This window comes from Arvicola amphibius, chromosome 11, assembly GCF_903992535.2.
Source record: "Arvicola amphibius chromosome 11, mArvAmp1.2, whole genome shotgun sequence".
Taxonomy (NCBI): domain Eukaryota; kingdom Metazoa; phylum Chordata; class Mammalia; order Rodentia; family Cricetidae; genus Arvicola; species Arvicola amphibius.
In genome coordinates, this window is record NC_052057.2 from 96,398,029 (window position 1) to 96,424,455 (window position 26,427).

At 46.6% G+C, this 26,427-nt stretch overlaps 1 protein-coding gene across 4 annotated transcripts in view; it reads right to left on the reverse strand.

The window, feature by feature from the left end:
• Positions 1-2,262: 2,262 nt before the first annotated feature.
• Gne (glucosamine (UDP-N-acetyl)-2-epimerase/N-acetylmannosamine kinase) overlaps positions 2,263-26,427 on the reverse strand; it is a 48,348-nt gene continuing 24,183 nt past the window's right edge. For all 4 annotated transcript variants that reach the window (XM_038346916.1, XM_038346917.2, XM_038346919.2 and 1 more), the window contains exons 4-12: positions 23,406-23,558; positions 20,673-20,885; positions 14,147-14,234; positions 12,252-12,462; positions 9,245-9,374; positions 8,706-8,927; positions 6,870-7,052; positions 3,812-3,928; positions 2,263-2,808 (exon numbers count right to left, since the gene is read on the reverse strand). In XM_038346916.1, the coding sequence (XP_038202844.1) occupies positions 2,573-2,808; positions 3,812-3,928; positions 6,870-7,052; positions 8,706-8,927; positions 9,245-9,374; positions 12,252-12,462; positions 14,147-14,234; positions 20,673-20,885; positions 23,406-23,558 (1,553 nt within the window). In that variant the 3' untranslated portion in view covers positions 2,263-2,572. The remainder of the gene's footprint in view (positions 2,809-3,811; positions 3,929-6,869; positions 7,053-8,705; positions 8,928-9,244; positions 9,375-12,251; positions 12,463-14,146; positions 14,235-20,672; positions 20,886-23,405; positions 23,559-26,427) is intronic.

The window sequence follows — 26,427 nt, forward strand, 5'->3', positions numbered from 1 at the left end:
AAGAGTGGGTACTGATGCCCCTTTGTGTATTCTCTGTCCCAGACACAGCTGCCTGGACGGGAAGCAGGTCCAGGTGAGGCTGTAGGGCAGTGGTTCTCGACCTTTCGCATGACCCTTTCACAGGGTTCACATAGCAGATGTCCTGCATATCAGATATTTACATTACAATTCATAATAACAGTGCTAAGATGACAGTTATGAAGTAGCAAGGAATTAATCCTGTGGCTCAGGTCACCACGACACGAGGAACTGTGTGGCAGTGTGAGGAAGGTTGAGAAGCGCTGTCGTAAGGGCTGGAAGAGCCCTCAGCCCAAGAAAGACGTTGTGTCGGAGCAAGAGGGGCTGAGCCATCCAAGCCCTTTGACACTGGCGGAAGCTACAGGATCTCTAGTTGGCCCTGCTGAGTTCAGTCTTCTTTATGTCCAGTGTTCTCATTGCCCCTAGTCCTTGCTGTGCCCGCTCACTGTGTCCCTATCCTGGTTCCCCTTTGGAAGGGGAATGTGTATTCTGCCATTGTGGGTTGGAAGTGTGTAATTTTCATTTTACAGGGAGATGTAGTTGAGAGATTTTTTGAATGGTGTTGAGAGAGACCACAGGGACTTTACCAGTGAACTAATTGCATTTTGATTTGTGATATTTTCATAGGAGTCAGGAACTGTAACATGAATAGTAAAAACCCAGACAGAAATTGGGGTTTAGCCTGAAGGTCAGAAAAGCAAGGCAGCCAAACCACTAGAGAAGTCTTACCTCTATCAAGGCTGGGCAACTGTAAACTAAGCCTCTCTCTCCTCCCATTTTATATTCCCTCTAGTGCTGGGATTGAAGACGTGACTCCCTAGGAAGGACTGGGATGAAAGGTGTGAGCCACCACCATCTGGATTTGTTTCAGCACTGATCTTGTGTAGCCCAGGGTGGCCATCTGCCTCTGTCTCCCAGATCCTAGGATTAAAGGTGTGTGTCACCATTGCCTGACCTATAGTGGCTTTAGCTTTGCCTCTGGTCTTCAGGCAAGATTTATTTATCAAAACACAAATATATGTGCCACTATAGGACTGGATGCGGAAGCTTGAATGAGAACGTCCTCCATGGGCTCAAGTAGGTCACACATGGTCCCCAGCTGGTGCTGTTTTAGGTGTACTGTGTCATAAATGAAAGAACAGGTCTTAGGCTGGGGTGGTGACTCACTGTGTATAATTCCAGCACTCTGGAAACTGCATCAGTAGGATTGCTGTGAGTTCAAGATGAACCAAGGTACACAGACAAGTGAGATTCTGTCTCAAAAACAAACATACACAACAAAAAGCACAAATTCTAATTTAGAATTCAGATTTGTGGCTCTGAGCTTTAGGTCTCTCTCTCTCTCTCTCTCTCACACGCACACGCACGCGCACACACACACTGGCTCCACTGATATTCCAGGTCACAGGGAACAGGGAAAAACAGAAGCGGCAGACGTTGCTGCTTAGAAGCAAAGACCCAGCCAGGCAATGGTGGTGCACGCCTTTAATCCCAGCACTTGGGAGGCAGAAGTTGGTGGATCTCTGAGTTCGAGGCCAGCCTGGTCTACAAGAACAAGTTCCAGGACAGGCTACAAAGCTACAGAGAAACCCTGTCTCGAAAAAACAAAACAAAACTTGACGAGTAGAGCCTCTTCAGCAGACACTGGAGTGTGATATCTGTCCAGGCCCTGATTCTGGTGGCTGTTTTACAGGAGCATGCCTGCTGGACAGGCTGTGAGATGAATGAAGTTTAAAAACCAGCAGGCATTTCCTGGTGAGCTTTCCTTCACTGTCTGAGGAAGGACTGTTAACCCACGTCTTTCCATGAGCTGTACAAGTGTTGCTCCTTTGGTGCAGGAAGTGTCGCTGGAACCCACAGGGTTTGCAATAAGATGATCCCATCGGCACAGCCTCTGCAGAGGCTCGCGGGAAAGGTGTGATGCTGTTCTTGGTTGTCAGCTTGATTATATCTGAAATTAACTAAAAACCCAAGAGGGAGGGATTTTTAATTAAATCATTTGAAGTAGAAGAGCCATACTTTCTGGTGGCAGCCTCTCTAAAGGACATGGAAGAAGGAAGTGATTGCCTGGCGGCCCCCACTCTCCTGAACTGGATTTCCCTTGGGAGACAGCACTGCTGGACTAGCTGGACCTCTTTATGTATAGAAAGATTCAGTCTGTCAGTTCTGTTCTAGAGAACCCTGAATACAAAAGACAAAAAGCAAAGGTACTTCTGCTGGTGTCGCTGGAGAATAAATACCAAATTTTCCTTTTAAAAAATAAGATTTATTTTTAATTTTGTGTTTGTGGGGAGGGGTATGTACATTTGGATGCAGATGCCCTAGGCAGCTGATGCCTTGGATCCCCTGGAGCTTGGCTTTCAGGCAGTTGAGGTGCCCGACTGAGTGCTGGGAACCGAACTGGGTCTTCTGCAAGCGCAGTACAGGTTCTTGACCACCGCGCCATCTCAGCAGCCCCCCACCCCCCCCCAGACTTGCCTTTGGAGAAGTGCTGATCTAAAAGAACCTTCATTTCACTAAGTAGCTCTTGGGTCCATGTCCACTCCCAGGAGGCCTAGTGGATCCTGCGGGTTGTATAGTCCAGAACCATGCTGGCAGCGCCAAGCAGGGCCGGGTCAACCAAGTCGGAAACCACCACATCCACATCCTGCACAGAGGACAAGGCTTGCTGGCGGATGACGTCCTTGACGATGTGGATATAGTGACTGGCCAGGACTCCAGACAGGATCACTAAGGAAGGATTCATAGTGTGGAGGATGTTCACAACCCCAAGTCCCAAAGCAGTTCCAGCTGTAGGGGAGCAAAAAGCAGAAAAGTGTCCAGGAAAATGCTGAACCAGTCTCTGGGAAGTGCTGTGTTATAAACTGTCTACGAAGACCATGTAGTCTTTAGTCCTACCCCTCAGGAGACAGAGGCAGGTGGATAGCTGTGAGTAGGTCAGCCTGGTCTATACATTGAATTCCAGAACAGCCAGGACTACATAGAGACTCTGTCTCAAACAAAACAAACCTGTTCATGACTTACTCTTTCTTAGATCTTTTGTTTTCTCTCTTTGAAGCAGACTTTTACCGTGTAATCCAGGCTGGCCTCCAACTCCCAGCAGCCTTCCTGCCTCAGCTCCCAAGCACTTGAGTCTAAGCTTTGAGCTGGCTTTTTGTTTTGTCTTTAGATAAGAGTCTCACTACAGACAATTTTCCTGCCTCCGCCTCCTGAGGAGAGAGGCCTACAAGAGAATGCCTTGACTTATTCTGAGACAGGATCTCATTCTGTGGCCTAAGCCTCTCTTGAGCTCACTTAATCATGCAAGCTGCTACCTAGATACCTAGAGCTGATGATCTCCTGTCTTTCCCAGGCCTCCCAGGTACCACTTCCTTTCTTGGTGTCAGCACAGACAACAAAGTGAGATGCCATCTGAGAGAAAAAGAGGAATGGGGGTCGAGCTTAGTGGCAGAGTGCTCGCCAGAACATATAAGGCCCTGTGTTCATTCTAAGCACTGCAAAATAGGTAAAATGTATACTGTAAGATAGAATCTTAATTATGTAAGCATTACAAGAACAAACAGACTGGACTTTCTGACAGTCGGTGACTCGAGAGTTTTCCTTACTACCATCCTGCACTTCTCCAAACACCTATGCAGTGAATGAGCAGTATCTTCAGTATGGAAAAGAAGTAAAACACAGTTATAGGCAGTGCTTCTAAATATCTTCAACACGTTTCCCTTTGCAGAGCACTTCACCTGAGGGAAACCGAGGCTCTCTGTGGGGCCCTGGGTGTCCAGGACCGTAGGCTTACCTGTTCGTAAGATGCTCTGGGCTTTCACGTTGCCGAGCTTGGCGGCTTGGATGAGATGGAGGGCACCCACAGGCTCATCTTTGGGCACTGACATCCCTTCCACCAAGAGCAGATCCTCTGAAGGAACAAGAGGAAGAGTCATTAATGAGCAGTGAGCAGCCCTGAGGAGGCCTCCACTCCGCCTGTGCCGCTGGCAGCACACTCTAAGGAGGCTCTTTTCACCACTCAGAGCTACTTAGCACATGCAAACACCCACACAGTGCTGCTGGGGAACATTATTTTAAGGTGTGTTACTTTTGTTTATGCTGCATTTGTCTGACTCTGTGAAGCCTGTGATTCTTTGCCAGTCTAATGAAGAGTTGAACGGCCAATAGCAAGGCAGGAGCAAGGATAAGTGGGGCTGGCAGGCAGAGAGTATAAATAGAAGGAGACACAGGAAGAAGAGGATGATGCCAGGGGCCAGCTACCCGGCCACCTGGCCACCCGGCTACCCAGCCACCCGGCCACCCGACGTAAGAAAAGGAAAAGCCCAGAGGCAAAAGGTAGTCAAGATAATTTAAGAAAAATTATCAAGAAACAAGCCAAACTAAGGCTGAACATTCATAACTAATAAGCCTCTGTGTATGATTTATTTTGGAGCTGGGTGGTGGGTCCCTCAAAAAGCCAACAGAACAAAGAACAAAAGAGCTAAGAGTAAAACAACCCCAACAAATTGCCCAAAGCCTTTGCTACCTCTTGCTGTCAAGTCTGAACTTCCACACAGATCTGAATACAGCCTCCCTGCCTGCTGTTTCCTTCACTTCTCACTTGCAATATTAAACGCTCGTTATTCTCCCCGCCCCACTCTTCCTTCTCCCTCTCCACCTCATTCATGTAAACACAGTGCTGCACCCTTGCCAGAGCCCTGAGGTGGTCTGCATGCACCAGCAAGGCCTTGAGTGTCAGAGGCCAGAGTGGCAGGTCTGGCCAGTACCAGCTCAGATCTGCCCCAGTGGTCACTACTGGCTGCACAGGCCATTTCGTTTCTATGGGTTTTTCTAGAAGGTTGGGATAATAATGCCTAGAGTTGTTTTAGGAATTATAGACAAGGGACATGGACTATGTACAAAGTTGACTAGACTAAGTGCTTAATAAACAGACATTTTCTATGTGGGTGCTGTGTTTGTGTAGCTATGTACACGTGTATACATGTGCGTGTGTGTGTTTAGATTAGAAGTAGATTTGGGTGTCTTCCTCAATCCCTATCCAGCTTATATTTTGAGTCAGGATCTCTCATGAACCTGGAATTCACCTTTCTGTCTGGACTGTGGTCTGCAAGCCCCAGGGGCCCTCCTCACTCCAGCTGCTGGGACTGCAGCTGTGCACCACCATGCCTGGTGTGATGTGGGTGCTGAGACCCAATAAAGCCCTCCTGCTGTGCGGCAGGCACTCTACTAAGCCATCCTCCGGCCCCAGAAGTGCACATCCTGCTCTTCTCTGTAGCCCTTGTCTTTCTGTCAGCCAGGACTGCTGTGTTTGGGTGCGCTAGGTTTCTAGGGAAGCACTCAGATACTGGATCCCCAGCCCTACCTCTGCTCCTGTCCATGAGGTGAGCAGGCCTTGGCCACAATGCACTATGCTGCCATGGGCCATACTGCCGGGGCTGACTAGTCTGATTGAAGCCTGAAACTGAGATAAAATAAAGCCTCCCACCTTTCAAATTATTTTTAAATTTATTTTAAAAAATAATTTATTTGATTTTATGTGCACCAGTGTAAGGATGTCGGGTCCCCTGGAACTGGAGACACGGACAGTTGTAAGCGGCCATGGGAGTGCTGGGAATTGAACCCCATCCTCTGGAAGAGCAGCCAGTGCTTTTAACTACTGAGCCATCTCCCCAGCCCCCCCATCCCAAGTTTTTCTGAGACATGGTCTCACTTCCTACCATTCCTGCTTAGGTGTCACTTCATGCTCTCCTCCCAGGGCCTCAGCTGTCTCCCACTTCTCACGAGGCCAACGGACTCTGACTTGTCCTGACATTACCCTCTTTGAACGGCCTTCCCCTGGGGCCTCTCTCTGCACTCACAGGTTGATCTCTCAGGATCCCACCTTTGACTCTGTTTAGTGCCTCAGTCCCAGCTGTAACAACCACTTCGGTTCCTATGAGCTCCCTGAATCCCTGCCTCTTAAGTATTTGCACATGGATAGCTCCCAGCACCCCCTGCCACCTGCCACCTACACCTGTTTTTCCCAACTCCAAGTGGCCCAATCAGAAAACAAAGTCCTTCTATAACAACTCTACTTAAGCCGTCCTCTAGTTGACCACCATCTTCCTCTCTTAAACCAAGAGACCGCCCAGCTGTGTGGCGCACACCCTTAATCCCAGCACTTGAGGCAGAGGCAGGCAGATCTCTGAGTTTAAGGTCAGCCTGGTCTACAGAGTGAGTTTTAGGACAGCCAGGGCTACACAGAGAAACCGTCTTAAAAACCAACAACAACAAATCAAAAGGTTATGCTTCCTTGAGGAACCTGAAACTCAGATCACACTTCCTGGAGGTTTTCAGCAGTTCCTCTGACCCACTGGTCCTCCTCGCACCCTGTACTGTTCACATGCTGACCCCACTGTCTCCACCCGGGAAGACTCCTTTCGGCGTCAGACTCGCCTTCCTAATTCACGTGTTCTCTACTGCTCAGCTCCCAGGATGGTAGCCGGGACACTCCCTCCTTTCCCTTTATGGAAGGCAGGGAAGGAACTCCGGTGCCCTCTGCACAGGCAGCCACCTCCTTGGCCATTGTTCTTCATGCATTTGGCACATGGAAACTCTAAGACGTTCACTGTTTTATCTCGTCACTAAAATGTATATGGAGTTTGTCCTGTGCCAACCAACAGTTGGGAAACAACGGAAAGAACTCTTCCCTGCTGTCTTGGAGCTGTAGATGCCCTGTGTGCTCTGTAAACCTGAGTCAGGACCAAGGATCCCTGGATGAATCATGGCTTCCATGCTCAGCTCCCTGTACCGTCTACTCCCAGGTACTGTCTGCATTTGGTTAGTCACTTCCGCAGGAGAGGGCTACGAACCATCGTGGAGCTTCTTTGCTTCCCTCTGCAAGGCCATCCCAGAGGCATATGCTTCAATACAGCCATGGCTTCCACAGGAACAGTCAGGCCCATCCAGAGACACCACAAGGTGGCCGAGCTCTGCCGCACAGAAAGAGCTGCCGTGGATCAGCTCGTGCTGGTGGATGATTCCACCACCAATCCCTGCAGTGAGAGACAAGGCACTGTGTGGCACCACCTGAAACAGGAAGCTAGGCTATTTAGCCAAGCTGTTGAGCGTTTATAAAATGCCCACATCTCTAGATGGTTGAGGCTCACTAGGCGCCGAGACTTTATTTGGTGCCACTGTGGAAGGAAGCAGCTGCTGCAGATCTGGTATCTGTGACCAGACCAGCTGTGGCATCTGGCCCATCTAGCGCTGGTCGGTGGTCCCAACAGCACTCACTGCCTACTCTGCACTGGAGTGAGAGGTCATCAGGGAGAGCCTGGTCACCAGGTGAGACAGGGCCAGCAGGAAGCAGACAACTCCAGACAGAGCTGTGGGGAACTTATTTGGTATCCTGGGGGATCTTGGCCCTTACCGCCCTGATGGGATTTGGGTGGTCCGCCCCTAAGTGGACTTGGGTGGTCCGCCCCTAAGTGGACTTGGGTGGTCCGCCCCTAAGTGGACTTGGGTGGTCCGCCCCTAAGTGGACTTGGGTGGTCCGCCCCTAAGTGGACTTGGGTGGTCCGCCCCTAAGTGGACTTGGGTGGTCCGCCCCTAAGTGGACTTGGGTGGTCCGCCCCTAAGTGGACTTAGATAGTCCACCCCTAAGTGGTTTCACTCCATTTACCGCTCCCACCACCTCCACAAGAAAAGGTCATGTCTAAGTCCTTGTGCAAGCTCTGCTTCAAGGGAAAGTAAGATAAGACAGTCTGTCTAACTGTGTTACAGGGCTTACTTCCAGAAGCACAGAACATGGAATCTGAAATTCTGTCATTCTAAATCACAAAGACAAATGACCTATTATGGAGCACTAATACATTAGCTCTTACTATGGAGGCAAAGTACACTTTACCTTAGACGCCTCCGTTGTAAGAGCTGTCCTGCCATCCTATTACCTTTTGAACTCTCAATCTTACGTGTATGGGCACTTTGCTGACATGTATATAAGAGCAATACACGTGTGCCTGGTACCTGCAGAGGCCAGAGAGTGGAGTTACAGATGGTCATGAGCCACTGTGTGGTTATGGAATAGAGCCTGGGTCCTCTGGAAGAGCAGCCGCTGCTCCTCACTGCTGAGCCACGCCTCCCGTCTCCATTTCTTACTTATTTTGGCACTCATTCCTCAGCTCATTCTTCTCCCTCTCACTGTGGCTGACTGACTGCTCTGAGCTAGAAAATGGTATCCAGACTTGTTAAAACTGTTAACACAAAAAGAGGACTTGCGTGGAAAACGCAAGCTTAGTCAGGAGTGATGGCGTGCCATTTGTAGCCAGAGTTGTAAGGCTGGAGCAGGAGGCTGCTCCAAACAAACAATAGAAGCCTACAATGAAAGTAGAATCACACAGAATTTAAGAACTGTGTAGCCCAGGTTAACCTGGAAATTTGCAGCAATTCTCCTGCCTCTGCTTCTCAGGTGCTGGGATGTCAGGTGTAAGCCACCATGCCTGGCTAAAATTCTTTATTCCTTTTCGTCTTGGTGGAACTGGGGTCAGAACTCAGGGCTTCCCGTGTGGTGGACACATGCTCCTACCACTGAACTACCTGCTCAGGAAAGGGCGTGTGCATCACCTTCGTGGTCCACTCCAGCTGCAAGTGAAGGCTAAGACACAGCCCTGCGGGCTGAAGCCCATTCTGAAGCTCCTCCTTCTCACCTGTCCCTGTGATGAGCGTCACAAAGTTTTCCTGTCCTTTTCCTTGGCCAAACTTCCTTTCCGCCATGGCAGCACAGTTGCCGTCATTGTCCACCCACACAGGGAGATGCAAGGTGTCAGAGAGGGGTGTTCTGAGGTCCACCGAGTTCCATTCCTGTATCAGTTTGGTTGAATGCAGCACAATTCCTTCCTGGGGATTCACACGGCCACCTGTGGAAATGCCTGAGCTCCACCCCAAGCAGAGAAGACAATTTTGGTTACCCATTTTAGGAAAGCCTGCCAACTTTCTTGGCTGCAAACGTAAATCAGTTCACCCCACATCTCCTTGCAAATTGCCAAGGACTGCAAGGAATCAGTCCTGAGCGAAGTCTACAGTGCCCGCAGAACAACAGAGCCACCCACGCGTCTCCCCAGTGCCTGCTAGCGTGAGAAGCTGGAACTTGTCACAGGCAGACCCTGGCCCGAGGTCAAGTGTAAGAATGTGGTGACCCGTGAACACAGAGAGGAGCTTTTCTTGGATCTGTAGTGTAAAATCTCACCTACTCCCAGAATTCTGCAGTTCAGCTTCACAGCTTCTGCTGCAGCCTCCACACACACCTGCAGGATTAAACTAATCCTTTCTTCATAGGTTTTAGGATTGAAATGAGTGTACTTCTTGACTATTTCACCCTAGAAGGAGGAGAGAGAAAAACAAAACACAGGTCTGGCTCGGTGGCCATAGCCACCACAATCCACCACCACCTTCTGTGAGTGTCGTTAGCTGTCCTTTCCCGGACAGCCGGCCCCGTGGAGCCCGTGCTGTGCACGCAGAGTAACTGTGCACAGGGCCTGTCCCTCAGATGAGCCCAAGTAATTCCCAGGAATGCATCCCAACACGAGGTTGTTGACAACAGCAACCCTGTAGCCATCGGAGAAGACTCTCTAAGGCCTGTGCAACAATGGGCAATGTGAATCTAGTTCCCTACAGGTCCTCATTCCTCTCTCCAGGTTGATACACTGTCTGACTTCAATATGAGGGCAAATAACGGCCACCCTCATGTCTGCACTTCTGCCATTACTTTATCTGGAGTGGCAATGGCGTGAACACTCAGCTCATGGCAAGCTTCTGTGTGGACTGGCAAACACCGTATCACACTGTGCTGTGCGCTGTGACTCAATACTGAACAGACAGTGCCTCCTTGTTATTCTTAGTGTCCCAGGGTTTTTTGTTTGGGGTTTTTGTTTTGTCTTCTTTTTACTCCCCTCAACTGTGTATTATTTTGTTCCAAAATGATGTTATTAAGAAAAAAAATCCCAAGCCAGGCAGTGGTGGCACAGCCTTTAATTCCAGCACTCAGAAGACAGATTTTGAGTTTGAGGCCAGCCTGGTCTACAGATCGAGTTCCAGGACAGCTAGGGCTACACAGAGAAACCCTGTCTCAAAAAAAACAAAAACAGAAAGCCAATTCCAATAGCTTATGATGACTTAAGATCCCATTGAAATATTGACTATAATTATGCTGAATTTATAATCCAATTTGTGAGGGGCTGACATTTAAAAATACTCAACTTTCTCACCAAGGATACTTTTTCAGGCCTTTGTATGGTACTATTTTATAACTTTATTTATGTAAATCACAGCTTTATGGTTTTGATGATTATTTGGAATCTGGTTGTTCTAAATCGGATCTCCGTTTCCCTTCATATTCATTAGTATTAATGGATTTTTACACTTCGAACACAAGGGTTAAAGCTGTTTATCATTAGAAATAAATCTACAGGAGTGGTTCTAATCTTTACTGTGTGACGGAGTCAGCAGAGCACAGCTGTGCTGTCCCCAGAGATCCAGTTCAATTAGTCTGGGCAGGAGCCAGGAACCTGAAGGATCACAGAGTTTGAGGAATGCTAATGTGCAGGCATATTTGACATAGTCACATAAAGGAATCCAAGATCTTTGCCACAAATTCACAAACCAGAAATTTACTGATACATATTAATCATAACATTCAGCCATTTACTGGATCATCCTAACTCTATAATCCAGTTAATTTATGGCTTATCAATAATATTTTTTGTTATGTATAATCTCCATTTTTGCTGTTCCTTGCTTTATTATAAAACAGAAAACTTTTTTTCCTTGATTTCAATAGAAATATCTCTATAATTTCACCTCTAAAAAGGTGTTTGGTCACTGATAAAAATTCTATGTTAAGAGAATAGTCTATTAACTTTTTTTAAAAAAAATATTTTTATGGTTTACTTAACTTTATTTTATGTGCATTGGTGTGAATGTGTCAGATCCCCTGCAACTGGATCTTCAGACAGTTGTGAGCTGCCATGTGGGTGCTGGGAATTGGACCCGGTTCCTCTGGAAGAGCAGTCAGTGCTCTTAACCACTGAGCCATATCTCCAGCCCCTCTATTAACTTTTTTACAGTATAGGGAGGTCTTTTGACTTCTCTTGAGAAAGCTATGTTTTGTTTTGCTTTTCTTTAATTGACCTAATATTAGCAAATTTCTAATGATTTGTGTTTAAAATAATTGCTATTTCTCAAGGACTCTTGAAACTTTACATATCTATGATGCTGCAAGCTGTTTTTCATAAGGTCAGTAAGAGATCATTTTAACACAGTTTGCTGTTTGCACAAAGGCTTTCTCACCTGCCGGAGCTCCAGCAGTGTGCAGGGATACGTGGTACTCTGGGAAGATCAGCCTTGTGAAAATGCAAACTAGAGAGGCACAAGCTGACCATGCTCTACAAGAGGCACATTTCTTTACCTGTAGGTGGGGAGAATCACTGGACTCCACGCTCATGGTGTCTACAACTACAGACTTCCGGTCGTCCTGAGTGGCGAGCCCTCTCTCGTGTACAGGGGTCTCCCCACTGCCAACTCCAGACTTACCATATTGGATTCCTAATGTCTATTTTGTTGTATTTTTGTTTTTTGAGACAAGGTCTCACACTGTGGCCCAGGCTGGGTTCACACTTGCAGGAATCCTCCTGCCTCAGCCTCCCAAGTACTGGGAATATAAGCATTAGCTACCACACCAGCTTGAAATGTTAACAACCAGTAGATATGAGAAAAATATTGCAATGGATTCCAAAGTCAGCACAACAGGAAAATGATGACAAACTCCCTGTATGTTTTCTAGTTCTACCTTCCACTTAAACATTTTAAAAATCAATCACTCAGGGCTAGAGAGATGGCTCAGCAGTTAAGAGTATTGCATGCTCTTCTGAAAGTCCTGAATTCAATTCCCAGCAACCACATGGTGGCTCATGACCATCTATGATGAGATCTGGTGCCCTCTTCTGGCCTGAAGGCATACATGTAGGCAGAACATTATATATAATAAATAAATAAATCTTTTTAAAAAATTAATCACTCAGCTGGTCATGGTGACACACTCCTCTAAACCCAGCACTCAGGAGGTGGAGGCGAGCAGATCTCTGTGAGTTCAAGCCAGCCTGGTCTACAACAAGAGTCCAGGACAACCAGAGCTGTTTAAAAAAAAAAATCAACCACTCATGTGAGATATAAAGTTAAATGTTTTACAGTGACTTTACCTTCATGCTAACTATCGCCACTCTTAGATTTGTCCCTCCAAGATCAACAGCCAAAGCACTCAGAGTTTCAAGAATATGGTCAATATCTTGAGAGATGTTCTCCTTCACAGGAGGGAAGCAGAATTTCTTCTGTAGTGGCTCTTGAAGGTCAATAGATTTGAGAAACTTTAAAATCCTTGGAACAGCATTTCCATCCCCATATATCTTTGAGCTGGAATATCCAAAGAAGTCAGTTCAGTGAAATGGTTTTGCTGTGCATGACAGGCGATACCAAGGGCACTGAAATCGGAGTCTTCAGGTAGAACTAATTTGTACTTTTGAAAATAACTTCTCTGGGCTGGGGACTGGTCGATGTGGTAGAGCACTTGCCTAGTGTGCATGAGGCTCTGAGTTCAGTCTCTTGCACCACAAAAAGAAAATGAAATAAAACATCATCCTCACAGTGTGTGTGTGTGTGTGTGTGTGTGTGTGTGTGTGTGTGTGTGTGTGTGTGACACATACCAGCACTTGGGAGGTAGAGGAAGAGAGATCTCTTTGAGTTTGAGGCCAGTCTGGCTTATACAGTAGGTAAGAGCTGTACAACAGCTCTTAAAACAAAACAAAACAAAAAAAGCGAAAACACAACAACAGCCCCACGAGTCATAATCACACAGAACTAAGTACAGTAACATCTGGACCTTTGACAACACTGTAACTTAGTACATAAATTTGGGATTTGTTATTTTAGAAGTTTTTTTCTTTACAAGAAAAAAAAAACTATTTTAGAAGTTTTTTCTTTACGATTCTGAGAAGTTATCATATTAAAATAGAAGGAAGGGCAGCCAAAATTAAGTTTTAATGATTCCGATACACTGTTTCCTAATATGTGCTCGAATTATACCAGAGAAACACACTGTAGGGGTAGTACATTTGTAATTAATAGAAGTAAATCTTGAAACTTCTCTACTGCAACCTGGGCAGAGCACTGAGGGGTGTGATATCCTGTTGTCCCAGCTGCTAGGGTGTGCTAATTGTTTTTTTTTTGTTTTTTGTTCTTCAAGACAGGGCTTTGCTCTACCTATCGAGCCTGTCCTAGAACTCCTGTAGACCAGGCTGGCCTCGAGCTCGCAGAGATCCTCCTGCCTCTGCCTCCTGAGTGCTGGAATCAAAGGCATGCGCCATGGCCACCTGGCAGGGTGAAGGGTGTGCTAAGGTTGTAGTGAGGAGCTGTGGGCAGGCCTGTTTTTCATCCCGCCCGGCTCCCGGCTGCCCAGCTAGCTTATGCCCTGAAATAATTACATGGAAACTCTATTCTTTTAAATAATGCCTGGCCCATTAGTTTCAGCCTCTTACTGGCTAAATCTTGACCAACCCATTTCTAATAATCTGTGTAACACCATGAAGTGGTGTCTTACCAGGAAGGATTCAGCATGTCTGACCTGGTGGCTGGCTTCATGGCATCTGTCCCAGAGAGGAGAAGCATAGCGACTGTCTGAGCCATCTACCTCACTTCCTTCTTCCTGTTCTGTCTACTCCACCCACCTAAGGGCTGGCCTATTAAATGGGCCAAGGCAATTTCTTTATTAACGAATGAAATCAACACAAACAGAAGACTCTCCCACATCACAAGGTGGTTAAATGAGGGCTGGAGAGATGGTTAGTGCACCTAACCTCTTCCAGAGGTCAGAGGTCCTGAGTTCAATCCCCCGCAACCACATGGTGGCTCACCACCATCCATAATGAGATCTGGTGTCTTCTTCTGGCCTGCAGGCAGACATGCAGGCAGAACACTGTATACATAATAAATAAATCTTTAATTTAAAAAAAGATGGTTAAATGGTGATGGAGCAAGCTTCCTTTGCTGCCTGAGGTAGCTCCCCTTTCAACCACTCCAAAATGAAAGGCTGTATACTCACCAAGGGTACTGTTTACCAAACTGGAGGTGGAGCGCTTGTAGTATTTTATCTTGGGTGTCAGCATCCCGGACATGAAGAACATTCTCCCCTAAATAAATCCACAGACATGTTACAATGACTTGGTGTGACTATTCAAAGAAAAACAAATAGCAATGTACCAGATCCATAATTGCACTTCTGATGAGACTTCCTTACAGCAAAGCCACTTAATAAAATCAGACAGGAGTTTACTTAGTTTTAGAGATAAGGTCTCGCTCTGTAGACCTGGCTGGCTTCTAACCTGTGGCACTCCCCGAATCTCCCCTCAGTGATAGGATTACAGGTGTGTGTGATCACACAGTGGCTTGGTTTTTTGGGGGGGCAGTCTTGCTCTACAGCGTAGGTTGGCCTTGAACTCAAGACCTTTCTGAGTGGGATTACGGGCATGTGCCACCACACCTGTGTAGGGTGAATTAACCGACAAACTGCCTACCTACCTATCCACCAAGCCAATTCTCAACTAGGCGGTCATCCAGTCAGCAGCCAGGCAGGGCTGAGCAGCCATTTTCTCTCTATACATCTCTTGGCCCATGTGAGAGAGTAAACATCACAAATAGCTAGGTCTCCAACAGGCTTGGCTAAGAGGAGTAGGAAAGAGGTAGCTGGAGAGAAATGAGAGGCCAAAGAAGGGTTTTGTTTATTTTTCCTAAAATAAGAGAGTCTAAGCATGCTCGATGAAGGAGTTAAGCACACATGGAAGAGAAAGGCTGACTGGTGGGCAAGTAGGGCCCAGGAGAGACAGGAGGAGAGGGATTTCAAGCATGGGTAAGACGATGAGCAGCAGATACGCAGGAGACACATTCATCTCCCTGCCCCTGGCTCCACTGAATGTGCAGTTAGCTAAGTGCAGAGACAGGGAGCACAGAGACCATCTCCAGAGTTCTGGGACCACGGGTGAGCGCCACAAGCCCTGCACCATCCTGCCCAGCTCCTCTGACCTCTTATTTGGGCCCAGATCAGCTTTCAGCATTATCTCCTGGGAACTGTCTCCTTCTGGAGTCTAATGGTATCACATCACTGAAAGTTCCTTTTCTGTTTTCTTTTCTGGCCTTCTATTTCACTGCTGAACAGTTTCAAGGTTGGTGCTGGGCTACAGTTTTGTCCTATTTAGACATTTTCCCTGGGTATATGTTCCTTCGTTTAAAATACCATCATAGCAGAGGGCCATTATCTGCAATATCTTTTTTCTTTTTGTAGTACTACGGATGGAAGTTTTACCTAGGAATCTGGGTATCTTCCCAAAAGCTATTCTTCAGCTTCCCTTGCAGCCAGATGTAGCCTGTGATGACCAGGTTCTGATGGATGTGAGAGGAAATATTTACAACTTTCAAGGCTAGACAAGTGACCCTTCCTTTCTTCCAAATGTCTAAATATACACTAGACAAAAAAAAAAGGCTAGAATACCCACAAGAACATGGGCTGATTCTGATGGCTGTGGTGCTGCCACACCAGGAAGGAAAAAAGTGTAATTTCCTGCTGTTAGGGGGTCTCTGTTACAGCAAGTGAATTGATTCCCTACTACATACCATCCATAACCACCAATTACAAATTTACCTCCATCTTTAAATCTCCCTAACACAATCCAGCTCCTTCTCTGCCTTGACGTTCTGAGTGGCATCAGCTGATCATGGCAACAAGCAATCTCTTCACTCCATCCCTTTCCCACTCAGTTTCTTCAGAGTCCCCATGCCATGAAGACACACCCCACTACTCAGCACAACATCTAAACATCCATCCATCCATCCCTCCATCGCAGCTCACATGCACTAGGTGACCTTAGTAACAAAATCCACATGGAATGTTCTCTATCGCAGTACACCACTGTCTTCCTTTGGGTCGCCATTGCTGTGATGAAACACCATGACCAAAGCCACCTGAACAGGAGAGGGCTTATCAGCTTATGCTTCCACATCACCAGCAGTCAGGACAGGAACTCACACACGGCAGGAACCTGGAGGCAGGAGCTGATGCAGAGGCCATGGAAGGGTGTTGCTTACTGGCTTTGCTCCTCATAGCTTGCTCAGCCTGCTTTCTTAAAGAACCCAGGACCACCAGACCAGGTGTTACCTATAGCTTGACCTTATGGAGGCAGGAGGTCCTAGGGCGTATATATAAGAAAGCAAGCTGAACAAGCCCTAAGGAGCAAGCAGTTTTCCTCTATGGCCTCTGCTTCAGTTCCGGCCCTGACTTCCCTTCATAATAAAACCATAAGCTGTAAGAGCAAAGAAACCCTTTCCTCCCCAAGTGTTTGCCACGGCAAAAGAAAGCAAACAAGAACATCAGTATTTTATCTTATAAAAGTCAGTTGGGGCGGTAGTGCACTGTGGTGATATTTTGTGCTTTGACAAATAAAGCTTGCCTGAAGATCAGAGTGCAGAGCTAGCCACTAGTCAGCCATAGAGGCCAGGCAGTGGTGGCATACACCTTTAATCCCAGAACTCGGGAGACAGAGACAGGTGGATCTCTGTGAGTTCAAGGCCGCCCTGGGCTTCACGAGATTAAATGAGTCTAAAAGAGAAACAGAGCCAAGCAGTGGTGGTTTACACCTTTAATCCCAGCACTAGGGAGGTGGAAATGGGAAGAGATATGGCTGGGCAGAGAGAGGAATATAAGGCAGGAGGAGGCAGGAGTTCAGGATTCAGTCTGAGGACTTGTAGAGACAGGACACCCCATTCGGTCTGAGGATTTCGTAGATGTAAAAATTAGTGGCTGGCTTCTCTGCTTCTCTGACCTTTCAGCATTTACCCCTATATCTGACTCGGGTTTTTATTATTAAAACCAACTAGAAATCACACAACAGTGCATGCCTTTAATCCCAGCACTTGGGAGACAGAAGCAGGTGAATTACTGAATTTGAGGCCAGCCTGGTCTACACAGCAAGTTCCCGGAAATCCAATGCTACATAAATAGACCCTATCTGAGGATGAAAAAGTTTGCCTCTCATTTTTCGGGCAGAGGGAGGAAGAGGGTCTATATAGTCCTGGCTGTTCTGGCACTTGCTATGTAGACTGGGTTGGTCTCAGCTCACAGAGATCCTCCTGCCTCTGCCTCCAAGTGCTGGCATTAAAGGCGTGTGCCACTAAACCTGGCTCTCATCTGCTTCTTAGCTAACAATTTACAATCAGGCTGACCCTTCTGTTTCCCCAGTATCAAGATTATATAGATCCTTGATCCAAAAGAGAAAAAAAAAATATAGCCTTGGCATGAGTGTTCACCTGCTTCTGCCCGATCTCAGCTAAGTGCTATCTTTCAAAGAGGCCTCCACAGCATTTAATGTAGCCCATCCCATTACCCTGCATTACCGTCTACACGGCACCTAGAAACCCTAGTATCTTCTTTTGGGGCTGCTTACTTATCTTCCCCACCCCACTAATTAGTCAGTCATAAAGAGCTCAGCACTTGGCGGTCCCTACAAACTACCATGAGTTTTGTTGGGTCTACCCGTCTCCTGAGTTCTGATTCAGAAAAAAGCTAACTTTCCCTGTTCCTGCTTTTCTGTTTCTTTCGGATGCTAGCGAGAGCCAAAGCACACCAATTTTTCTGGTAATTTGGGCTTCCTCACTCCTTTTCTAAAGCTTCCCTCCCACCACAAGGCACAGAGCACTCTTTCCATTTCTTTCTCAAAGGCAGGGTCTCATATAGCATAAGCTGGCTTTGGACTTGCTATGTAGCCAAGGACACCCTGAACTTCTGATCCCTCTGCCTCTCCCTTCTGACTGCTAGTGTGTACCATCATGCCTCGGTGCTGGGAACTGAACCCAGGGCTTCCTGCTTGCTGCGTGAACACTCTACAAACTATGCTGTGCCCTTAGCTCCTTAGTCTGATACCGCCATATCCCAGTGCCTCATACATCCTAAGTGTTTTCATAACAGATCTGAAAGAATTTCCATCCTGGTCTTTTCTTTTCCCCATAAAACAGAGAGCAAAGTAATAGTCTGGGAATGACGTAACAATAATAGAAATGTAGGGTGGCGTGAAAAAGAATGGGAGAAACAGCAGAGCTGGAACTAATGTCCTTAGTTCTAGTCCAATTCTTTTTACATTAATGACATGCATTTTCCCATTAGCTACGGATACGTATTTGCACGTGCACAGCATCAGAAGCTGACTAACGCTAATGACAGGCACAGCTCAGTTGCATTAAAACCCTACTTACACTCTTCGCTCAGGACTGTCACACTCTGCAGACTGAGGACACTGGGCCAGGCTCGAGTACAGACTAGCATTCATACACTCAGGACGCATCCAACTACAGCCTCGCTTAAACAAGGCCAAAGACCATAATTAAGAACCATTCAGCTCTAATTGATTTTACAAAGCAATAAAAATGCAAATAGAACTATGAATGTGGTAATCATCTGTGTTATTTATAGATACTAAGCTACAAATGGCCATTCACTTCACTTACCTCCTTGTTCACAAAAACATGTAGCCAGATATACCTAAAATACCTAAGTATAGAGCAATACCTAAAATATATACCTATGTATAGAGAGATACCTAAACTTGACATCCTACGACAAAGACACTTGCTCAGCCACGTTCACACACACTTGCTCAGCCATGATCACACACACTTGCTCAGCCACGTTCACACACACTTGCTCAGCCACGTTCACACACACTTGCTCGGCCACGTTCACACACACTTGCTCAGCCACGCTCACTGCCACACTACTCAGACCAGCTAGGAAATGGAAAGAACCTCCATGTCCTTCAACTGATGAGCTGATAAATCACTAAGTGTGCAGGTAAACAGATGGGACTGGAGAACATTATACTGAGTGAGGGAACCCAGATGTAGAAATCTAAACACTGTGTTGTCTCTGACTCGTGGATCCCAGTTCCCAGTCTTTAGACAACCACAGGAGCCAGAGAAGTGGAAGACCATGGGGAGAGGCAGATAGCGTGGCACAGGTGCTATATGGGGGAGGGAAAACGGGGAGGCTCAAGCTGGGGAGTGTGGAGGGAAAGTAATACAGAGGAGAGGAAAAAAGGAAAGATAAGTAACTCCAAGAATGTTTGGGAAAGCCCCAGGAAATGCATTATTTTATAGAATTACTTGAAACACACACACACTTTAAAGTAGAGTTATGCCACATGAGGTGGCAATGTTCCCCTCACCACACACAAGAGCCATAGACAATCTAACAAAGACCTCAGTGCCAAGAATGGGAACCTCCCTTGGAACTGTTGGTCAGAGGCCTTCAAAGGATCCCAAAACAAAACAAGCTATTGCCGTTGTCCTTGGTTGCTTTCCAGAACTGAACGTAAAGACCTACTGCTGAGCACCCATGCGCTTTGGACGGAGGACGGAGGGGAATGAAGCTGGCACTGACCTAGGAGCCTCCTCCCTGAGGGCTGGCTCTCACGGTGTTGGAAGGCACTATGCGAGATGCCCAGGGAGAAAAGCAGTCAGTCGTCCTGCCTGCTGTAAAGCCCACAAAGCACAGCAATGGCTGTGGGCAAGTTATCCCAATGGTGTGACAGTGGCATTTTACCTTGGGGCAGCCAGCAGCTGTGAGACTGGACTTAGGGCCCACTCAACAGGAGTCAGCAGCTAGAGAGTTCACAGACCCTACAGAAGAACCCACTACTGCCACGTTCCTAACCAATATATTTTCTACCTATACTCTAAATAATTGTCCTTGTCCCCACAGGGAAGTGTAGCTCTTATCCCTCATCAGAGAAGCTTCCTCTTGCAGCAGACGGAGACTGTTACAAAGATTCATAAGTGGTCAAAATGCAGAGAATAAGTGACTGGGAATGGCCAGCCCTGGCTGCTGCAGCTACAAAACAACGACACTTAAGGTTTAGGGAAAAAAATCACTGAAGAGGAAGCAAACGGATTCTAAGAGCCAGCGGCGGACCAGGACACCTACTGTGAGACAGTGTCTTCTAGACACGACAGGGAGGGCTGCACCATTAAATCTCAACAGAATGGTGCCTGAACAAGGCCTGTAAAGTTCAACCCCAGCTGACATAACAACGTGAATGGGGGAAATGCCACAAAGCTTCACCCCTAGATAGAAGAACTATCGGCCGTCACTGGCTCACCCCTAGATAGAAGAACTATCGGCCGTCACTGGCTCACCCCTAGATAGAAGAACTATCAGCCGTCGCTGGTTGTTGAGAGAGGGAAAGACAGTTTCCCCCAAGGACAAGCTCCTTGATAGGTTGTCTAATCCCAAGTGGTCAGCCCTAAACACATACAAACAACCAATAAATGGATTCAATAAGGGGTGTGTGTGTGTGTGTGTGTGTGTGTGTAAAACAATAAATCAGAAGAAGTCATGAATTTGAAAAGGAGTGGAGGGGAAAACAGGAGGAGTCGGAAGGGGTAAAGAGGTAGAAATGAAGTAAATATACAGTACTCATCCGTGAAGTTCTCAAAAATTGAAGTGAATTTGAAAAACGTGGCCAGCACCAGTCCATCACACGGCTACCGAGACACTAGTCAGCTGAGAGACAGGCGAAGGCAAGCACCTGTTTCTCTTCCTATCTGGCGCGTTCCCAGGTTGATCACAGGTGTTCCAAAAGCGCCGACCTCTCGCACCCCACAGCTGCTGTTCCCAATCATACAGCCCGCGTGGGCGACCAGCTGTATGAACTGCTCAAATGGGACGTGCTTGACTGCACGGAAATTGGGATGGTGCTCAATGCCCTTCTTCCGCATCACTCGGACCATCTCCTTGCTCCCTGGGAAGATGAAAAGATCACACGATTAAACGCAACCATTTAATCAAATGAGACAAAGAAACCACTTTTGTGGGCAAGTACAGCCCTAATCCTCTACCAGTTATTAGCAAAACAGTCACTTGAACCACTCATCTTCCCAGTTTTTGGTGCTGGGATTTTCGTGAGCAGCACATAACGTGTGGTCAGCTTCTGCATCTCATCTAGCTCACACAGTAGCAGCTGGGGGATTCCAGCAGCACTTAGCAAAGCAAGTATATTAATACCTCAGTATAAACTTTCACCTTAATTAGGCTAAAAATAAGGCAGTAGTTTCTAAGCAGGAAAGGCACAGACTCCACATCTGAGCTGATTAGAGTAGCTTTGCCTAACTCTGCTACACTCCCACAAACACAAACTCCCACCTTTGTGACCTAAACTTCAGGGCAATGTGGATGGGGTCCAACACCACAGCTGGTATTTCATTTAAAATACAGCACTTTGAAACAATATAAAGCTATGAGAAAAAGTTAATCTTCCTCCCTTGTTTTTCTTTTTACGTGTTTGTGTGTGTGTGTGTGGGGGGTTTCTCACATCTCTGCCTTCTAAGGCTGGAATTACAGGGAAGCCACCATGTCCTGCAGGCATCTACTTGTGCACAGTAGATCTAAATTCATGCATATTTTTCTATGGCAAGTTCTCAACTAACAAGCTGTCTTCCCAGTCTCTTCCTTAGTACTGGATGGCAAGAATTCCTAAAAAAGATTTAATGACTTACTTATGTGTATGTGTTTGCTTGTGCAAGTTTGTGTGTACCTTGTGCATGCAGGAGACAGTGGAGGTCAAAAGAAATCAAGTCCCCTTGGAACTGGAGTACAGACCACTGTGAGCTGCCGTGTGGGAACTAACCCAGGCACACTGAATAAACAGCCCACTTTTAACCCCAGCCATATCTCCAGTCCCACTTCTTTGATTTTTTTGAAACAAGGTCTCATATATAAACCAGTTTGGCTTGAAACTTTTTTCCTACGATTTACAGAAAAGATCTTTAGTTTTATTCCTTTTTCCTTATGTGTATGTATGGGTGTCTCTGTGGGGGTATGTTCATGTAAAGGAAGGTGTTCATTGAGGCCAGAGGGGTTGAATCCTTCTTAGAACCGTAGCTACAGGCAGTTGTGAGCTGCCCAACATGGATGCTGGGAAACAGAAGCTTTTAACCCCTTGGCTACCTCTCCGGGATCCACCTGCCTCTGCCTCCTAAGCGCCGGGACCACAGGTGAGTACGAGCACACCAGGATCTGCTGTTCCAGCCAGTTCTCCTCTAGCCGTGAGGACGAGGGATTCGTCTGACTTAGGGTGGACAGTGAGCATACAAAGCTCTCAATGGGCAGAACCCAGCCAGGCAGCAGGAACTGTGTGCATCTCTCCTTTTTAAAGCTTCTGTGTGAAAGACAGGCAGATGGGCTCAGGACTCCAGCCACCCTGGGAGATGACTGGCCATTTCCCTCCCTACAATCCTCGTTTCCAATTACAGGAGAACCTGGTGCTCCAGAAGCTCTTCCTATTCCAAGGCTCCAGTTTGGTCTGAAGCCTAAGCTACTGCTGCAATCTAGTCTTCCCAGGAGCCCACCTTCCTCCCGGGAACGGCGAGCGTGCTGGGGCACTAAGCCGCACACTGACATTGCTCCATGGACAGCAGAGGCGTGTGCAGGGGCAGGACTCAGACAAACTCCCTTTAAGTCAGAATCTTTTTTCTTTAAGCCAGTGTCCCAAGGGATCCGCCCCTCTGCTCTGAGTAGCTGTAACTACAGATGCGCACCACACTGCATATTGCAGAAGAGAACTAATTCTGCAGAGTACACATCCCGGAAAGTTACAACAACCAGAACACATCGTTCAGAGATAGGCAGATAGATTATAATTACTTATTCAGAACTTAAAGGAACCAAAAGAACTCTAAAGAATTTTGAGATATTGCTGTATTACCCGATCAAAATCTGGGTTCTGAGTCCTGCTTCTTCTAACAGAAAAGGTTCTTCTTAAGTAAAGTGGCAGGTAATAGCTTAGCATTTCAAAGAAAAGGTCCCACTTCTGTAACCAAAACAATCCCAAGAGCTCACAGTGACTAATGTCAGCTACAATAGGCAGGATTTGAAGACCCCTTAGTGTCAGGCCCTGATCTGTCTCACGTACCTCAGAGCCCCATCACGTGCTTAAGGTCTCACTTAGCACTGAAGTCCACAGCTATCCCAGCCTAGAGACCCTCCCTGACCTTTACCTCTCACAGCCCTGAGATTCCTTCTCAGTGGAAGCTGGAGGGGAAAGCAGGAGGGCAAACTGCAGAGCATTTACTTCCTGCTGTTTCTACTACAGGTGGACTACGGTATCACAGCATTCCGACCGGTAACCTTCGACTGGGATGCTTTCCCGAAGGGCCCTAAGATAAGACAGGCAAGCAAAGGCGACCGTCGAGAAAAGAGGAAAGTAACAGAAACTAAAGTCTGAAAAGGCAGATGGCATAATTTCATTTTTAAGTTCCATTACCTGCATCAATATTTGGAAACAGAACTAGGGTCCTCTTGTTAAATGAGATAAGTGCATCCAGTGTTAATTCAAACATCTTTATGGAATGCTTAATGTCAGTGGTCACAGGGTGCTGCAGTGCAACAATGTAATCTTTACATTTTACATCATCACCTGTTTAAAGAGAGGCGAACCACAGGGCTTCGTTAGTTAAGACTCTTCTTCTTGTAGCTGTTGTTTGTAGTCTTGGCTGGCCTGGAACACATTTTCAAAAGTGAAAAAGGAGAAGCCTTTCCTGTTATGGTCTAAAGGATGAGCTAATCTAAGTGCAGACAATCTAAGGGCCGTACCACGTCTGATGAGGCAATTCAACGTACAGCTCCGCTCTAAACCACAGCTGCGGCACATGGTGGGGGACGTGAATGAGCTCACTCCCGACTCATTCCCGAGAGAGGAATGCTCTCATCCTTTGACGTGGCAGCTGAGGCACTCGGAATCATCCTTACAGCAGCAGCCAGAGCACAAATGTCTATGTAGACAGTAAGCTACGAAGGACACAATCTCCTCTCAGAGTCTCTTCAGAGTCTCTGGTCCCCACATCCTTCATCTTCATTCTTTGTCTGCCTACTGTCTTGAGAGCATACAGAAGGCAAGTTCTCTGATCTCTGGGCTTTTCAGAGTATTTTCTTTGTAGGTGAGAGGATTCCCCCTCACACACTCCCAGGGGTCTGGGAATTAAATGCAAGGTTCACCAATCAAGTAGCCAGCTGCACTGTTTGCCCTGAGGGTTGGGATATCAAAGCACTTCTCCAGTCCCATGAGAAGGACCATTCTATACAAACTATTGCTAAGAATAAACAGAGGTCTCAGGGGAAGAATTCTAGCACCTTGCTCCATGAGTGATTTCCACTTCTCATTTACCTTATACTTTGAGTGTAATTTTTAAAACTTTGTTTTATTGAGTGTCAGATGCATGCTATGACTTGTAGAGGCTAACTTCCAGTAGTCTCCTTCCATCTTTCAGTGATCAGACTCAGGCTTGTAGTCAAGTGTTCTTACCAGCTGAGCATTTTTTTTAAGGTTGGCCTTAAATTCAATATAGTTAAAGATTACCTTGAACTCTTGATCTCCTCCCAAGTGCTAAGATTATAGGCACGTACCACCATACCTGGCTAGGTATTTTTTTGTTTGTTGTGTTATGTTTTGTTTTGTTTTAATATTGAGAAAGAAAGCTCAAGTCATTGAGCCAGAACTATTTATTCCTGGCAGTGAAGACTGATATTTACTGTTGGGGTGCCTCTCGTTATTACGAGTTTAATGTATCTTTCTGACCTTGCTAATGTTCTCATTGGGATCAGGGGATAAAGCTGCATGTTGTAAGGGACCTGCACAATTTTACTTTCCTGTGAGCGGAGTGAAAACGTAAGAAGCTGCTAGCGGAGAAGCAGACGGCGCTACCTGTGCAAGTGCATTACTGCTAGGTACAGTTGGGCTCACTGTCTTGTGTCTGCTTTTTCACCAGTTTAAAAGTAAAACAAGGAGCTGGGTATTGTATGCACAGTCGTAAGCACACGGGAGAATGAGGCAGGAAAGTCAGTTTTGGGACTAGCCAGGCCTACACAATGAATACCAAAATAAACAGAGCTATATAGCAAGGCTCTGTCTAAAAATAAAGAAATAAATATTAAAAAGTAAGAATCCAGGTTTTGCTCTTTCCATCATGAAGTATAAACAAACAGGGCTTTAAGTTTGTGTTTATAATCTTAACTGCATTGTTTCCTTGATTTTTAAAAAAAAATTAGTATTCTTGTGTGGGCCTCATGTGAGGGAATGTGCATGCCACTGCACACATGTGGAGGTCAGAGGGCAACTCTGTGGAGCCCGGCCTCTTCCACCTTATATGGGCTGCAAGGGCTGCACTGTCAGGGGCTAGAGCCTTTCCCTGCTGAGCCATCCCGCTGGCCCAGCACGCTTGCTTTCTTTTAAAGCCACCAAAACCAAAACCCCAGGTATGGCATTCTTTGCCCACACTCCCAGCCCTGAGGTATGAGGACAAGAGAGTCTCTGGGGCTGGTTGCCTGGCCGGTTTGGCCAAACCCGTCAGCTGCAGTTTCACTGAGCGGCCATGTTTCAAATCATAAGCAGTGGGGGGAAACGCTGGACATCAACATCTGGCCTCCACAAACCCATGTGCACACACAAAAGTGAAAGCAACACTTTCCATACTAAAAAATAAAATGCAGCCAAGTGGTGGTGGCACATGTCTTTAATCCCTGCATTCAGGAGGCAGAGGCCGGCCTGGTATACAGAGCAAGTTCCAGGGCAGGAAACCCTGTCTTGAAAAAGTCAAAGTACTCTAAGCTCACACTGGAAACTAATATAATAAATTAGTTTTACCTACTTTCTAGCCTTTCCACTATTACAGCTTTTCCAGAGAAGGATCACATTATACACGCAGTTTTATAGCATGCTCCCCAACACTGTGTGCCAAGTGATGCATGTGCACACATGGATACAGGAGGGCAATGCTGGCTGTCTTCCTCAGGTGCTCTCCACCTTACACCTCTTGAGACGGTCTAACTAAATTCAGAGTTTACCAGTCCAGCTGGACTAGATGTCTCCATGCCACCCGCCCCGCCCCGCCATGCCAGGGCCAGGGCACACACCACAGCTGGCTCTTTGATGTGGATTCTTAGGGGACAAACTCAGGTCTTCAAGCTTGTATGTCAAACATTTGACCCTGTGAGCCATCTCCTTCTCCTTTTCCCCATTTTTCTGATAAAGTAAGAATTGTACTCATGGACAGGTATAGTAGCATATGCTTATAATCCTAGCACTTAGGAGGCAGATGCAGGAGGATCAAGAGTTCAAGGTTATCCTAGCTATATACATAGTTCAAGTCCAGATTAGACTAGATTCTGTATTAAGAAAAAAAGAAGAAGAAAAAGAAAGTGGAAGGCCAGCAGATTAAAGCGCTCCAGCATGTGGACCTGAACTCAATCCCCAGAACACACAGCAGAAGCGGAGGACTGACTACAGATTC